This window comes from Cervus canadensis, chromosome 32 (genome assembly GCF_019320065.1).
Source record: "Cervus canadensis isolate Bull #8, Minnesota chromosome 32, ASM1932006v1, whole genome shotgun sequence".
Taxonomy (NCBI): Eukaryota; Metazoa; Chordata; class Mammalia; order Artiodactyla; family Cervidae; genus Cervus; species Cervus canadensis.
This window is the reverse complement of record NC_057417.1, coordinates 29,048,148-29,064,929: the sequence shown is the minus strand read 5'-3', so window position 1 is coordinate 29,064,929 and position 16,782 is coordinate 29,048,148. Positions and strand designations below refer to the sequence as shown.

Here is a 16,782-nt window from a genome sequence, read left to right as displayed (position 1 = left end):
TCAGCGTGACTCCTGAGCACCGAGACCCTGGGAACTGCTGGGAGGAGCCAGTGCTGGCAGTGCAGAAGTTACGGAAGCTTCCGACGGCTGTGACCCCATGTGGGTGGGACCCTAGCACGTAGTTCCTGTCTGGGGGCAGCTCTACTGTTTTCACCAGCTGTGGTGCAGGGGGCAGGATGCGGGAAAGAAAACAGGGAAGGCAGGACCCCAGCTGAAAGGGCTTCCCTCCCCCCCAAGAGACGTGAGAGTTCACGATGGGGTCAAAGGAACAAGGGTCCACTCTGGAACACCATCCCACCCCCTGCACCGTAACCTGAACTTAAGCAGCCAGAGGTGAGAGTCAATCGGGGGAGGGGTGAGGAGGTGGGGAGATAATGGAGTGGGAAGAGTGGAGCATCCCTTGGAGGATGACCTGTTACCTTAATGGGGAAATAATCACTCGGGTGTTTCCAAGCAATCCAGTTCCTCATCTACGGAGAACCCCTGCTGTCTGGGGCAGAGAGATGGGGATGGGGGGAAGAATTACTATAGATACCATTTATCACCTCTCACTACCGGGGGCCTTGTTTTGTAACCTTGGGGAGCTGTCTCCTGGTCCAGAAAGAATCACACCATGTAGAGAAGAGAGAAAGAACAGATGGAGGTGAAGAGGAGGAAGAAGGCAAGAAGGGAAAAGAAAGGGCCTGGGGAAAGATGAGAAAGGAAAATGACCTAGATTGTGAAACCACAATGACGTCTCCCCTCCATGCTCACAAATGAGGTCTTTGGCATCTCCCAGCTGACTTCTGGCCCCTCCTCCCTTTGCCCCTCGAGTTCAGGTATGAGGTGAGGGGCTGTAGCATTTTTCTCCCCACCATCCCCCTTCCCTTCTTGCATCGTGGACCCCACACCCTACTCCCCTTACCCAGAAAGAGTCAGCAGAGCACGTATTTGTACATGCCCAGTACTTCTAGTCACTGTTTCTGCAGGATTTTCATAGTGGGGGAGGGCGGCCAGGCGGTGGAGACTCTCTGGTGCTCCGCTTCTGCCAGCAGGACTCCAGGACTCCGGAAAAAGGATGCTGGTTTCTCTAAGAGTCCTGGAAGGCTTTCTGGTCTCAGTGGCCAAGCCCTTGTGGCCTCCTGGGATCTCTTGCAGTGGCTGTGTGGATGTGGAGACTCGGGTCCAGAACCCCAGATGTTTCAGGCCTCCCTACACACTGATCACGAACTTCTCCAGTGGGTCAGTCCGGGCTGGCCACTGGGTAGCGCAGGGAGGCGGGGCAGGAGGCATGCCGCTGAGGTCCACCTCCAGGTGCCTCCAAAATCCTGTGGGGCAGAGGTTGCAGAAGAATCCAGAGAGCCCACCCACTAGGTCCCAGCCCCGACTGTGGGATCTCGAAGATCCTGGACAAGCACCCTCGTCTGGTTGTGGGTCTCTGGGAGTGTCAAGGCCACCAGGAGACATGGCTTGGAAAGAGTATCTCATCCCCAAGGTCAAACATCTCAGCGTCACAAGTATTTTCCCACCTTTAATTTCAGTCCTTGCCCAGAGTCACTGAGGGGGCCAGTGGCTGCCTAGGTGAGGAGGGGGTGCCTGTGGGCAGGGACACGTACCGAGCCCCGAGCTCTTGGAACAACTGCGTGCGTGGCTCCATCTGCACGGGAGTAGGCCTCCTGGTTCCTTGTAACCTAATCGGGGTTGCCACTGTGGGCAGAGGAGGAGTCAAGAAGGGTGGTCACTGAGATGCCTTCATGTCCCCTTCTCTTCCGAGGGATTCACTGGGACAGAGATCATGGTGGTCACCTTGCCAGAGTCCAGCCTGTGTGCGAGGCCTGCCGCCAAGTATTCAGATCCCGTCCTGGGACTCTTACCTCCTGACCATGCAGAGGCCTTGAGCCTGCGGTGGAGTTGGGGACAGAGCACCTAGAAGCTGGTTTCACTGATGGCGTGGATAGGCGTGAGGAACGGCAGGAGGAGGATCCAGGGAACGTGGGGCAGTGGCAGGGCCACTCTCAGCAGTGGCTACACCTCTTTCTCTGCCCTTCCCTGGGTGCAACTAGCTCCCCCTTGCTATGAGTCAAAGTCGCTCAGTTGTGTCCAACTCTTTAGGACCCTGTGGCCTGTAGCCTGCCAGGCTCCTGTGTCCATGGAATTCTCCAGACCAGAACAGGAGTGGGTAGCCTTTCCCTTCTCCATAGGATATTCCCTACCCAGGGATCGAACCCAGGTCTCCCACATTGCAGGTGGATTCTTTACCATCTGAGACATCCTGGAAGCCCAAGAATACTGAAGTGGTAGCCTATCCCTTCTCCAGCGGATCTTCCTGACCCAAGAATCGAACTAGACTCTCCTGCATTGCCAGTGGTTACCAGCTGAAGAAATGAAAGTTGCTCAGTTGTGTCTGACCATTTGTGATCCCATGGACTTTTCTGTAACCAGCCAGGCTCCTCTGTCCATGGGATTCTCCAGGCAAGAATACTGGAGTGGGTTGCTACACCCTTCAACAGAGGATCTGCCTGATCCAGGGATTGAACCTGGGTCTCCTGCCTCCCAGTTGGATTCTTTATGGCTGAGCCACCAGGGAAACCTTTAACACCTGAGTTACCAGGGAATTCCTACCCTCAGATGCAGATTCAAATGTTGATTGCTAACCCAACTGAACATTTCTAGATACCAACGTTAAGTGAATGTAGAACTTGTCACCTGAGAACGACCCAGATAATTCATGAAACTGCTAAGAGTTTTCACTTGGACAAGAGAAAATCCTTCCACTGAATAAAATGTCTAGCATGGTGGAGAGCAAATTGATGTGTACTCAGTTACTTTCCAACAAGTGCTTCTCATTTAACTCATGGATACAGGCACAAACATAGTCAGCAAATAGGAGGCATGTAAGTCAAAGGATGCTATGACCACATAAGGTCCCTCCCAATGTTTCAGGGGATCCTTGGTATTTCACTGGTGCCATGACTATGATGATGATGGTGTGTTGGACATGATGGTGATAAATTCATTGGCTCTTATTTTACCAAACTCTGTTAAATTTCTTGATGTTAATAAGGTGATTTTGAGAAGAGTCCCTTCTCACTGAGTGAATGAGATCATGTGGACCTAATGCTGGGCTTGCAGTAGAGCTTCATATGGTAAAATAAATCCCTGCATCATGCGATATCCCAACCCCCAGGGAACAGGAAGGATGGGAGGAGATGCAGAAGGAAGCTAGGTACTTAACACTCTCTTTTCTATTTCTTTTTGAAATCTCCCTACTGACAGGTACCCTTGGCCCTCGCAGCTTTTGTTCACAGTATTTCAGCAACTACCCTATTACCTTGAGCTACCTCTATCCTGTCCACACCTCAAAGCCTAGCCCATTGGGATCAGCCCTCCCCAACATCATTCTGATGCCCTATGTTTCTCAACTAAGCAGATGCCTTTATTTAGAGGGAGAAAGGCCCCAGCCAAGGGAAGAGACTAGATGGAGGGTGATAGAGCAGAATTCAGTCTCTGGGAGGAGAACTCAGGGCCCTGCTATCGGCAAGTCTCTATCGATTAGTGTGGTGGTGGAACACACGTGGGCAAACTTGCTCGAGAGAGAGATTCTTTCAAGCAGTGGTGAGAGAACTTTTATTGGCACAGTAGCGTGGCAGTAGGTGGGGTTCTCAGGCGCTGGGATCAGGGGCTGGGGGCGGGGGGCAGGCTGGGAGGGGCGCAGGCGTGAGGCCAGGGCTAGATGAAGACGAGGCGAGTAGAAGCCGGGAGGCCACAGCTCTCCTTGTGCTCCTCAAACAGTTGCTCCAGAGCCTTCATGTACAGCGTGTGATAGTGGTCCACCTGCTCCTCGGTGGGCTGCGGGCACCGGGGCACCGGGATGGGGCGGCCCACTGCAGGGACAGGGGGACTCAGGTCAGGGGAGGGGCCTCGGCTGCACACACAGCAGATAGCAGCCTTCTTCCCTGGACATGGGCACTCACCCACAGTGGTGATGGGTCTGGCCAAGGGCACCAGGCCCCAGGACTTGGCTGAGAAGAGACCACGGCCCCAGAAGATGCAAGGAGAGCAGGTCAGGAGCTTCTTGATGGTGACCTGGAACAGACGCTGCCAGGAGTCTGGGGCAAAAGCCTTAACTCTGAAGATGTCATTCTCCCCAAAGGAGTACACGGGCACCAGAGAGGCACTGGGAATGTGGGGAGACAAGAGAGAAGAGGGTTGGTCACATCAGGGGCTCGAGGAGCACTCCCAAATTCCTCCCCCATAGGTTACCACTTTCCTAGGCATTAGGAGCAAATGACGGTTCTACAAGAAAGATCTAGAGGAAGGGATTTTATTTCTTAAGACCAATGTACACTGGACCTTCTTATATACATTTTCACATACAGTCTCAACTACAACATGGTGACAAGGTAGGTATTAACTCTGTTTCACAAGTAAGAAGTGTGCAGGTCTTGCCTGTTAGAGGGCATCATAAAAGAATGTGAGTCAAGGGCATACGAGCCCCCAGGGTCCAGCCATTGGCACTGTGACCCTGTCTGTCTCTCTGCGTGGGAGGAAGCCTGGGGAATGGGCCCCAGGGCTGGGCACAGAGGAAACACCCAAGGTCTGCCTAGAGCGCCCTCTAGAGGTGGTCAAAGTGTAAGCTCTGGGGACACACAGTCCACCTCCAGGGGGCTGGCGTGTAGGGATAAAGGGTAGATGACCAGACGCACTGTGAGGTTCTGACCATTGAAGGCAGCCTTGACTGGGCACCCACTCACCCATGCCTCAGTGCCAGGCGGACGAAGCCTTTACGATTCCGGAGAGTGAGGCGGTGCTCCCCTGGGACGGCATACAGGGCCTCATTGGCCCCTCCGACCACGATGACCACAGCCCTTCCAAGCTGTGGTTCAGATAGAACAAAATCCAGGCTCTGACGGTTCACAGAACACACTCCTGTGGGCATGAGGAGGTTCAGGAGCAGTCAGTACCCCCTCATTGGCTCCACAGTCCCTCTCCTGTCCCTTTAGCTCACTAAGTATTAGACATCACCCCCTTCTCTCCAAACCCCCTACCTCTGTGCCCCTGTCCACGTACCCTACAGTGACTCTCCCAGCATGGATGCAGGACACTTGGGCCAAGCCACCTCCTGACCCCCATTGTGAACCTGGCCAATTCAAGCCAAGTGCCTGGGGTGGGTGGTGAGTGGGTGTCACTCTGGCCAGATTGGGGTGGGGTCACCCTCTGTCCCTCAGCTCAAACTCACCACAGGACAGAAAATACTCTCGATGGCCTGGTATGTACAAGAGACAGTTCAACACAGCCAGTGAGAACCGAAGCCCTGGGAACTGCTGTGAGGAGCCAGTGCCCTCCGTGGCGAAGTTACAGAAGCTTCCGATGGCTATGATCCCATGTGGGTGGGACCCTAGCACGTAGTTCCTGTCTGGGGGCAGCTCTACTGTCTTCACCAGCTGTGGTGGCAGGGGGCAGGATGCGGGAAAGAAAACAGAAGGCAGGACATCAGCTGAAAGGACTTCCCTCCACATCAAGAGACTTGAGAGTTCAGGATCTAAGATGGGGTCAAAGGCACGAGGGTCCACTCTGGAACACCATCCCACCCCCTGCCCCATCACCTGAACTTCAGCAGCCAGAGGTGAGAATCCATCAGGGGTAGGAGAGGGGAGGTGGGGAGGTAAGGGAGAGGGAGGGGTGGAGCATCCCTTGGAGGGTGACCTGTTACCTTAATCGGGAAATAATCACTCAGGTGTTTCCAAACAGTGCAGTTCTTCAACCACTGGTAACGCCTTCCACCTTGGGTAAAGAGATAAGGGGGGAAGAATCACTACAGACACCATTTATCAGCTCTCACTACTGGGGCCCTTGTTATTGTTTAGCTGCTAAGTTGTGTCTCACTCTCTGTGACCCCATGGACTGCAGCATGCCAGCCTTCCCTGTCCTTCACTGTTTCCCAGAGCTTGCTCAAACTCATGTCCATTGAGTCCATGATGCCATCCAACCACCTCATCCTCTGTCACCCCGTTCTCCTCCTGCCATTGTCTAGCACTCACCTTGCTGGGGTGTGTCCCAGTCCAGGAATAACCATACCAAGTAGAGAAGAGAGAAACACCAGAGCGAGGTGAAGAGGAGGAAGACGCCAAGAAGGGAAAAGACAGGGCCTGGGGAAAGTTGAGAAATGAAAATGGTTTAGATTGTGAAGCCACAATGATTTCTCCCTTCTACCCTCACCAGTGAGATCCTTGCCCGTCTCCCTGCTAGACCGCCTCCCTGCTAGCTCTTTGCCCTGGGCTTCCCCAGTGGCTCAGACGATAAAGCGTCTGTCTGCAATGCAGGAGACCCCGATTCAATCCTTGAGTCAGGAAGATCCCCTGGAGAAGGAAATTGCAGTCCACTCCAGTATTCTTGACTGGAAAATCCTATCCACAGAGGAGCCTGGTAGACTAGAGTCCATGGGGGTCCCGAAGAGTGGGACAGGACTGAGAGGCTTCACTTCCCTTCACCTCCCTTTGCCCTGGTGGTCCAGTAGGGGGTGCTGCAGCCTTCCTCCCTCTCCCCTCTCCTTTCCCACCTTCCCAGTTGAACCCCTGCCCAGCTCCCCTTACCCAGGAAGACGAAACAGAGCACATACTGGTAGATGCTCAGTACTTCTAACCACTGTTTCTTTAGGGTTTTCATGCTGGGGGTGGGTGGTGGGGTGGTGGAGACTCCCAGGCGCTCCCCTTCAGCCAGCAGGGCTCCCGAACCGCGGAAATGGGATGAAGGCTTTGGTAGGAGCACAGGAAACCTTTCTGGTAGAGTGGCCAAGCGCTTGGAGCGTCCCAGGATCACTTGCAGGGGGCTGTGTGCTTGAGGAGAGTCTCAGCAGAGCCCCAGAGGTCTCCAGTCTGCTCTCACTTATGAACTTCTCCAGTGGGTTGGTCTGGGCTGGTCCCTTCTTGCGACTGGGAGACGGCCTAGGGGGCGTGCCATGGAGGCCCAGCCCTCGGTGCATTAGAAATCATTGTGGGAAGGAGTAGCAGAAGAAGCCAGAGAGCTCACTCACCGGGTCCCAGCCCTGACTGTGTGATCGCCCCGTTCCTGGACGAGTGCGGTCTGGGAGTGTCTAGGCCACTCGGAGGCGTTACTTGGCGCCGGTATCTCAACCCTAAGGACAAACACAGCAACACACAAGTTTATCCCTAGGTTGAATTTCAGTCGCCAGCCACACTCCTCCAGGGGCCTGAGGCCAACTAGATGAAGAGGAGGTGCCTGTGGGCGGGGACCCCGGAGCACAGGGTCTGATCTTGGAAGAGCTCAGCTGAGAGCCGAGACTGAGAGCAGCGCGTGCGCATGCGCTGAAGTGCCCCTTCTGCCCCCACAGCCCACCCCGCTGTACCGGGATGGGATCCCCTCTGTGGGCAGAAGAGGATCAAGAGGGGTGATCGCCGAGATGCTTTGAAGTCCCCTTCCCTCTCAGGGGTTCCAGTGGGACAGAGTTCAGGGCTGGTGGGTTTGCCAAATGCCAGCCTGGGGACATTTGGCACCAAGTATTCAGGCCCCAACCTGGGAGCTTCACCTCCTAACCATGCGGGGGCCTTGAACCCTGGAGGGGGGAGCGGGCTGGGGAGCCTGGGAGCAGAGCAGGCAGGCAGAGGTTCCAGGTGTGGAAGGGCAGGAGGAGGCCCTGGGGCCTGGAACATTCATAGAGCCAGTCTCAGCAGCAGCCCAGTGTTTCCTGTGTCTTTCCACCCAGAACCCCCCGGGTGGGCAGAGAAACTGTGGAAGGGCTCATTCTCCCCCAAAGAGAAGACTGGCCCCGGGGAGGCTCTGGGGGCACACGGGCCGCCTGACTCTGGGGCCCTGGAGGTGGGGCTCCTCCCAAGAGGCCTTGCCCAAGAAGCCAGGCCTGGCCTGGACACCAACCCCCACCCCCCTCACCTCCCGGGGTCCTCACGGGTGTTCCAGTGCCAACTTGACAAATCCCTTCTGATGGCAGATCTGCAAGCTCAGCGACCTGATCTGGGATCTGGGCATTGACTCCAGCGGGTCCCTGGGCCCACCCAAGGCCAGAGGTCTGGGCCAGTAGGGCTCGCCATGTGGGTGTGTACCCTGAATAGCAGGGCTCCCCGTTTTTCCCCGGGGCCTGGCCCTGAAGGGTAGAGGATGTGCAGGAAGCTTTAATCCCTGAGGAGTAGCTTAGGCCCCGGTGGAGAGACCTCTGGGGGCATGGCTTTGTGGGAAATGCTAAGGATTGGGGAGGCCCTCCAACAGAGAGTCCACTGGGCGGGGCACACCCTCAGGTAGACTGGGGCCGGTCCTCACCGTGACCATGGTCCAGTTCAACAATGACCAGAGGCGGTAAGCCAGCAGTTTTCAGGTCACAGAAAGTGTCCTTTCTTCTTGTTGTTGTTGAGCTCCACCGTGCCTTGTGGGATTTTATTTCCTGACCAGGGACTGAACCTGGGTCCTAGGCAGTGTGAACTCAGAGTCTTATCCACGATACCACCTGGAAATTCCTGGATCATCACTTTTTGAAATAATTTTTTAATGAAAAGAAAATTGGACTTCCCTGGTGGTCCAACACTTAGGAATCATCTTGGGAAGTCAGGAGATACAGGTTCGATCCCTGGTCTGGGAAGATTCCACCTGCCACGAGGCAACTAAGTCCATGCCCTGCAACTACTGAGCTGGAGCCACAGCTACTGAAACCTGAGCATCCTAGAGTCTGTTCTCAGCATCATGGAAGCCAGGGCCATGAGCCGCACGTGCACCGCCAGTAGAGAGTAGCCCTGGCTTTGGGCAACTAGAGAAAGCCCCGCATGCAAAAGCAAGACCCCAATGCAGCCAAAAATAAAATAGAAAAAATTAAATTAAAAAACTATTACAAATATTTCAAATTATTTATTTATCATTGGCTGTGCTGGGTCTTTATTGCTGTGCAAGGGTTCTCTCTGGTTGCAGCGAATGGGGGGTCCTCTGCCTTGCTGTGCATGGACTTCTCATTGCGGAGCCTTCTCTACTTTCAGAATACAGGCCTTAGGCTCAGGCTTCAGTAGCTGTGGCTCCCCAGCTCAGGAGTTGCGGCTCTTGGTCCCTAGAGCGGCCAGGTTTCAGTTGTTGTGGCCTTTGGGCTTAGCTGATCCTCGGCATCCTTAGTTGTTCCATGGGATCCTTTCGGACCAGGGATCCCATCTGTGTCCCCTGCACTGGCAGGCCAGTTCCCAACCATAAAGTCACTCACAATATTTCACTGGTGCCATGCCTGTGATGATGATGGTGGTGATGGATACGATAGTGATAAATTCATTGGCTCTTCTTTTGACAAACTCTTTTAAATTTTTTGATGCTAATAAGTTAGTTTTGCCAAGAGTCCCTTCTCACTGAGTGAATGAGATCATGTGGACCAAATGCTGGGCTTCCAGTAAGGCTTCATATGGTAAAATAAATCCCTGCTTCATGTGATCTCCCAGCCCCCAGGGAAGAGAAAGGATGGGAGGAGATGCAGAAGGAAGCTGTGTACTTAACGCTATCTTTTCTATCATGAAACTCATGCCAACCCTCCCTTCTGACAGGTACTCTTGACCCTTGTCAGCCTTTGGTCACAGTATTTCACCATCTACCCTATTGTCTCCACCTACTTAAACGCTGTGCACACTTCAGAGAATAGTTCTTCAGGGATCTACCCTCCCCACCACCATTCTGATGCCCTATATCTCTTAACTAAGCATATGCCTTTATTTAGAGGGAGAAAGGCCTTAGCCAAGGGAAGAGACTTAGACGGAAGCTGATAGAGCAGAATTCAGTCTCTGGGAGGAGAATTCAGGGCCCTGCTATCAGTCTAAGGCAGCAAGTCTGTCTCGATCAGGTGGAGATGGAACCCACGTGGGCAGGCTCCCTCCCAGAGACACTCTACGAAGCAGAGGTGAGAGAACTGACTCTTCCTGGCACAGTAGCAGGCAGCCGGTGGGGGGCTCAGGCCCTGGGATCAGAGGCTGGGGGGGCCGGGAGGCGGGGAGGGGTGAGGCCAGGGCTGGATGGAGGTGCGGCGAGTATAAGCCGGGCGGCCACAGCTCTCCTTGCGCTCCTCGAACAGTTGCTCCAGAGCCTTCATGTAGAACACGTGATAGTGGTCCACCTGCGCCTCGGTGGGCTGCTGGCACTGGGGCACCGGGATGGGGCTGCCCACTGCAGGGACAGGGGGACTCAGGTCAGGGGAGGGGCCTCAGCTGCACACACAGAGGATAGTGGCCTTCAGCCCTGGAGACGGGCACTCACCCACAGTGGTGATGGGTCTGGCCAAGCGCACCAGACCCAGGACCTGGCTGAAAAGAGACCACGGCCCCAGAAGATGCAAGGAGAAATGTCCACAAGTTTCTTGAAGGTGATCTGGAAAAGACGTTGCCAGGAGTCTGGGGCAGAAGCCTTAACTCTGAAGATGTCATTCTCTCCAAAGGAGTACAGGGGCACCAGAGAGGCTCTTGGTGGCGGGGGCGGGGGTGGGAGGCGTGCAACAGAGAAGAGGGCTGGTCAGGTCAGGGGCTCTAGGAGTGCCCCCACATTCTCCCCCACAAGATACCACTTCCCAGTACCATGTGAAGCAAATGACAGTGGCTACAAAGAACTATCTGGGAGAAGGGACTTAATGTTTCTTGAGAAGTTGGTGTGTACTGGGCCGTCCTATGTACATTTTTCCATACAGTCGACAACCACCACATGATGGTAAGGTGGGCGTTAACCCTATATCACAAGTAAAGAAGCGTGGGGCCCTCCCTGGTTGTCCAGTGGTTAAGAATCCACCTACCAATGCACAGGACAGGGGTTTGATTCCTGGTCCTGGAAGATCCCACATCCAGTAGGGCAACGAAGTCAGTGTTCTCAAACGACTGAGCAGGTGAGCTTTGAGCCTGTGCTCTGCAACAAGGGAAGCCACCACAAGGAGATGCCCGCCAACCGTAACGAGAGACTAGACCCCAGTCACTGTAACTGGAGAAAGCCCCCATAGCAATGAAGACCCAGCACAGCCAAAGTAAATACATAAATAATAGATGAATTTTTTTTTTTTAAAAAGAAGTGTGCAAGTTCTTGTCCCTGAGATGGTGTCATAAAAGATTGTGAACCAAGGGTGTCTGAGTCCCAGGGTCCTGCAGTTTGTACTGTGATCGTGTCTGTGTCTCTGTGTGGGAGGAAGCCTGGGGAATGGGCCTCAGGGCTGGGCACAGAGGAAATATTCAAGAGCTGCCCAGAGCGCCCTCTAGAGGTGGTCCCGGGGTAAGCTCTGGGGACACCCTGTCCCCCTCCAGGGGGCTGGCGTGTAGGGATAAAGGGTAGATCCCCAGAGACGCTGTGCGGTTCTGACCATTGAAGGCCGCCCTGACTGGGCCCCCGCTCACCCGTGCCTCAGTGCCAGGCGGACGAAGCCTTGACGGTTCCAGAGAGTGAGGTAGTGCTCCCTGGGATGGCATCAGGCCCTCGTGGGCTCCCCGACCACGATGACCATAGCCTGGCCGAGCTGGGGCTGCTACAGAATAAAATCCAGGCTCTGGTTGCTCACAGAACATGCTCATGTGGACAAGAGGGGGTGCAGGGACAGTCAGTACCTGCTCCTTGGCTCCCTAGTCCCTCACCCTGCCCTTTAGCTCAGGAAGCCTGAGCTCTCCACCCCTTTTCTCCCAAACTCCCATTTTCCTGTGCCTCTGTCCATCTGCTCTACAGCACCTCTCCCAGCAAGGATGCAGGACTCTCACTCCCAAACCAGTAACTGACCCCCACTGTGAGCCCAGCCAATGTTCAAGTCAGGTGCCGGGGCTGGGTGGGGGGTGGGGGGCCACTCTGGCAGGAGTGGGGGGACCCCACCTCTGCCTCAGGTCAACACTTGAAGGAAAAGTGAAGTCTCTCAGTCGTATCCGACTCTTGCAACCCCATGGACTGTAGCCCACCAGGCTTCTCCGTCCATGGGATTTTCCAGGCAAGAATACTGGAGTGGGTTGCCATTTCCTTCTCCAGGGGATCTTCCAGACCCAGGGATTGAACCTTGGTCTCCCACATTGTAGGCAGACGCTTTACCGTCTGAGCCACCAGGAACAAGACTTACCATAGGACAAAAAGTAGTCTCAATAGACTGCAAGGTAGAAGAGGCTGTTCAGCCTTGTGGTCTAGGGCCGAAGTCCAGGGAACTGTCGGGAGAAGCCAATGCTCTCAGTCGCGAAGTTACAGAAGTGTCCAAAGCACGTGACCCCACGTGGGTGAGCGACCAGCAGGTAACTGTGGTCTGGGGGCAGCTCTGCCGTTTTCACCAGCTGTGGGAGGGGGGTGGGCACAATGAGGGGAAGAAAGCAGAGAAGGCAAGATACCAGCTGAAAAGACCTCCCTCCACACCAACAGATGTGAGAGTTCAAGGTCTTACTAGGGTGTAAGGGCACAAGGGCTGCCCTCTTGATCACCATCCCACTGCCTAACCTGTTGCCTGAACTTAGGCAGCCAGGGCTCAGACTCAGCCCGGGGAGGGGGCAGATAAGGGACAGAGAAGAAGCAGAGGGTGGAGGGTGACCTGTTACCTTAAAACAGTTCAGTTCAGTTCAGTTCAGTTCAGTCGCTCAGTCGTGTCCAACTCTTTGCGACCCCATGAATCACAGCACACCAGGCCTCCCTGTCCATCACCAACTCCCGGAGTCCACCCAAACCCATGCCCATTGAGTCGGTGATGCCATCCAGCCATCTCATCCTCTGTTGTCCCCTTCTCCTCCTGCCCCCAATCCCTTCCAGCATCAGGGTCTTTTCCAGTGAGTCAACTCTTCACGTGAGGTGGCCAAAGTATTGGAGTTTCAGCTTCAGCTTCAGTCCTTCCAATGAACACCCAGAACTGATCTCCTTTAGGATGGACTGGTTGGATCTCTTTGCAGCCCAAGAGACTCTCAAGAGTCTTCGCCAACACCATAGTTCAAAAGCATCAATTTTTCGGCACTCAGCTTTCTTCACAGTCCAACTCTCACATCCATACATGACCACTGGAAAAACCATAGCCTTGACCAGACGGACCTTTGTCGGCAAAGTAATGTCTCTGCTTTTTAATATGCTATCTAGGTTGGTCATAACTTTCCTTCCAAGGAGTAAGTGTCTTTTAATTTCATGGCTGCAGTCACCATCTGCAGTGATCTCGGAGCCCAAAAAAATAAAGTCTGACACCATTTCCACTGTTTCCCCATCTATTTCCCATGAGGTGATGGGACCAGATGCCATGATCTTAGTTTTCTGGATGTTAAGCTTTAAGCCAACTTTTTCACTCTCATCTTTCACTTTCATCAAGAGGCTTTTTAGATCCTCTTCACTTTCTCTCATAAGGGTGGTGTCATCTGCATATCTGAGGTTATTGATATTTCTCCTGGCAATCTTGATTCCAGCTTGTGCTTCCTCCAGCCCAGCGTTTCTCATGATGTACTCTGCATATAAGTTAAATAAGCAGGGTGACAATACACAGCCTTGACGTACTCCTTTTCCTATTTGGAACCAGTCTGTCGTTCCATGTCCAGTTCTAACTGTTGCTTCCTGACCTGCATACAGGTTTCTCAAGAGGCAGGTCAGGTGGTCTGGTATTCCCATCTCTTTCAGAATTTTCCACAGTTTATTGTGATCCACACAGTCGAAGGCTTTGCCATAGTCAATAAAGCAGAAATAGATGTTTTTCTGGAACTCTCTTGCTTTTTCAATGATCCAGCAGATGTTGGCAATTTGATCTCTGGTTCCTCTGCCTTTTCTAAAACCAGCTTGAACGTCTGTAAGTTCACGGTTCACGTATTGCTGAAACCTGGCTTGGAGAATTTTGAGCATTACTTTACTAGCATGTGAGATGAGTGCAATTGTGCGGTAGTTTGAGCATTCTTTAGGATTGCCTTTCTTAGGGATTGGAATGATAACTGACCTTTTCCAGTCCTGTGGCCACTGCTGAGTTTTCCAAATTTGCTGTCATATTGAGTGCAGCACTTTCACAGCATCATCTTTCAGGATTTGAAATAGTTCAACTGGAATTCCATCACATCCACTAGCTTTGCTCGTAGTCATGCTTTCTAAGGCCCGCTTGACTTCACATTCTAGGATGTCTGGCTCTAGGTGAGTGATCACACCTAATAATCCCTTAGGTGTTTCCAAACAGTCCAGTTCCTCATCCACTCAAAAAAACCTTCCGCCTGGGGCAGAGAGATAAGCGGGGGAAGAATTCCTGGAGACACCCTTTATCACCTCTTCTCCGCGAGCCCTTGTTTAAGCGCTCACCGTGGCAGGGTGTGTCCTGGTCCAGGAATAACCACACCAAGTAGGGAACAGAGAGCCACCAGAGGGAGGTGAAGAGGAGGAAGAAGGCACGAAAGGAAAAGAAAGGGTCTGGGTACAAATGAGAAAGAAAAATCAGTTAGCTTTTAAAAGCACTTTTAAGGACTTCTCCCCTCCACTCTCAGCAGTGAGAACTCTTCTCATCTCCCAGCTGGGTCTCTCCCCCTCCCTTTGCCTTGGACCTCCATGCAGGTGGGGATCTACCTTCCCCTCCCCATTCTTAGGCTCCCCTCTTTCCCTTATGTACCCTGGGCACTGCTCCGCTCACCCATGAAGAGGAAAGTGAGCATGTATTGGCCAGTGCTCAGTACTTCCAGCCACTGTTTCTGCAGGGTTTTCAGGCTGCGGGAAGGCAGCAGGGCGGTGGAGACTTTCAGGCGCTGCCCTTCAGCCAGCAGGGCTCCTGGACCAGGGGGACAAAAGATGGAGGCTTTCCTAGGAGCTTGGGTAACTTTTCCAGCCTGAGTGGCTAAGTCCCTGGGGCCTTCTGCGATTGCTCATAGGGGCCTGTGCGAGGGTAGAGACCTTTGAATCTGGAGCTCCACAAGTCTCCAGGCTCCTGACAACTGATCTTGAAACTTCTCCAGTGGGTGGGTCTGTGTGACCGCTGGGTGGGGCTGAGCGGTGGGTTAGGGCCTGACACCCAGGTTCCCCCCCAGGTGCATTAGGAATCTTGTGGGGGAGGGGCCACGGAAGAATCCAGAGCCCACCGACTGGGTCTCAGCTGAGACTGTGTGATCTCCAGAATGGCTAGCAGATCCTGGACTCTCACCCTGTTTCTGTTTGTGGGTCTCTGGGAGTGTCTAGGCCACTGGGGGGCGCAGCCAGGAGCGTGGATATCCATGGCGCACACAAACCCACCAGCCAGTTCAGTTCAGTTGCTGAGTCATGTCCGACTCTTTGTGACCCCATGGACTGCAGCACGTCAGGCTTCCCTGTCCATCACCAACTCCCGGAGCTTGCTCAGACTCCTGTCCATTGAGTCAATGATGCCATCCAACCATCTCATCCTCTGTCATCCCCTTCTCTTCCTGCCTTCAAGCTTTCTCAGCATCAAACCCACCAGCACGGCAGGTCAATCAGGACAGAGTCCAGGGCGGGTATTGTTGCGAAAGGGCAGCCAGGAGGATTTCAGGCCCCCAAAGCGAACCTTCACTTCCAGCAAGCTGGAGCAAGCGGGGGGCGGGGGGGGTGGGGTGGGGCGTGACACCAAGACCCACCCCCAGGTGCTTTAGGGACTCTGTGATCTCTAGTGTGGCCAGCGGACCCTGGTGTGTTTGCAGGTCTTTGGCAGTGTCTAGGCCACTGGGAGGTGCAGCTAGACGTGTCGATATTCCAGCCAAGCACAAACACAGCAACACCACAGGTGGTTTCCACCTTTAACTTCAGTCCCCATGACATCCATTGAGGGAACCACTGAAGGCTGGGGGCCGCCTAGTTGAGAAGGAGGTGCCTGTGGCTGGGGACCCCATAGCGTGTCTTGTGCTTTTGGAAGCTGGGAGAGCTGCTACAGGTAGTCCACACTCAGCCATCCACCAGCGCAGGGGTGAGCCTCGGGGTTCACTGCACTCAGATTGGGGACCCAGCTTGGGCAGAAAGAGGCCAGAGCGGTGCTCACTGGCAGCAGCCAGCAACTCCTCCTCCTGGCCCCCAGGATCAACTAGGACAGAGTTCACAGTCAGCCCAGGTGTCAAGGGCCAGCCTGGGGACAAGGCCAGCTGCCAGAATTTCAGGTCCCAAATAGGGACCTTCACCTCTCAGTACAGGTAGAGGCCTGAAGACTGACATCTGAGTCCTCCTGAAAAGAGGGAAGAGGGCACTGGGGGATGGAGCTGGGACCAGGTGCCCCCAGAGGGGAGGAGGGCGGGGAGGAGGTGACCGCAGGGACTGGGGGTCCCCTGCTCACCAGCACCAGGAAGACAGGAAGATGGAGGCGATGGGGCAGCTGGAGCAGGTGGGGCAGGAGGCCAGGGAAGAGGCAAGAGAAGCCGCTGGCCTCTGTGCTGAAGGTGCTAAAGGCCCCGAGGACCAGGACCCCGAGAGGGTGGAAGCTCCACCAAGACATAGCTGTGGGAGGGACCCAACTCTGAGGTGTCCACCAGCTGGGGACACAGGGTGCACACCAGTTTGGGGCTTCTAAGTTTGGACTTTGGGGGTGACGGTCCCATGGGTCTACCCTGGGACCAGGCTCTACCCTGAAGCCCAGCACCCACCCAGTACAGAACTCCATAGTGCCACAGTGAGATGGGGAGGTGGTCCCAGAAATGTCTCCAGACGGCCCAGCTGGGGACCCAGGCACAGCCGCGGCCTCCTGCCCAAGGTGTATTTCTGTCTCCATAGAGTCCATTCAGGTAGTGAATTCTAGGATCCAAGCCCGGCTCAAGAGTACAAGGAATAAGGCAGTCAGGCGCCCCTGGGCTGGAGGTGGTGGGAGGGGTTGTGAGGACTCTGACTCTAGAGGTTTAAGTCCCAGCTCTCCCGTTTACCCCCTTCCCTATTGCATGGTTTTAG

General features: G+C 54.3%; 2 protein-coding genes across 2 annotated transcripts; both read right to left on the bottom strand.

Moving 5' to 3' along the window:
* Window positions 1-3,589: 3,589 nt before the first annotated feature.
* LOC122433577 (2-acylglycerol O-acyltransferase 3-like) lies at window positions 3,590-8,280 on the bottom strand. Its single transcript, XM_043456632.1, has 10 exons — window positions 8,272-8,280; window positions 7,888-7,999; window positions 7,013-7,114; window positions 6,573-6,827; window positions 6,021-6,128; window positions 5,693-5,763; window positions 5,219-5,423; window positions 4,734-4,908; window positions 3,954-4,156; window positions 3,590-3,863 (listed from the first exon to the last, which is right to left on the bottom strand). The coding sequence occupies exons 1-10, from the start codon at window positions 8,278-8,280 to the stop codon at window positions 3,709-3,711; spliced, it is 1,395 nt and encodes a 464-aa protein (XP_043312567.1). The 3' UTR covers window positions 3,590-3,708.
* Window positions 8,281-9,605: 1,325 nt separating this feature from the next.
* On the bottom strand, window positions 9,606-11,513 carry LOC122433576 (2-acylglycerol O-acyltransferase 3-like). The gene is made up of 5 exons (XM_043456631.1): window positions 11,501-11,513; window positions 11,340-11,367; window positions 10,751-10,860; window positions 10,225-10,335; window positions 9,606-10,134 (listed from the first exon to the last, which is right to left on the bottom strand). The coding sequence occupies exons 1-5, from the start codon at window positions 11,511-11,513 to the stop codon at window positions 9,935-9,937; spliced, it is 462 nt and encodes a 153-aa protein (XP_043312566.1). The 3' UTR covers window positions 9,606-9,934.
* Between the last annotated feature and the right edge of the window lie 5,269 nt (window positions 11,514-16,782).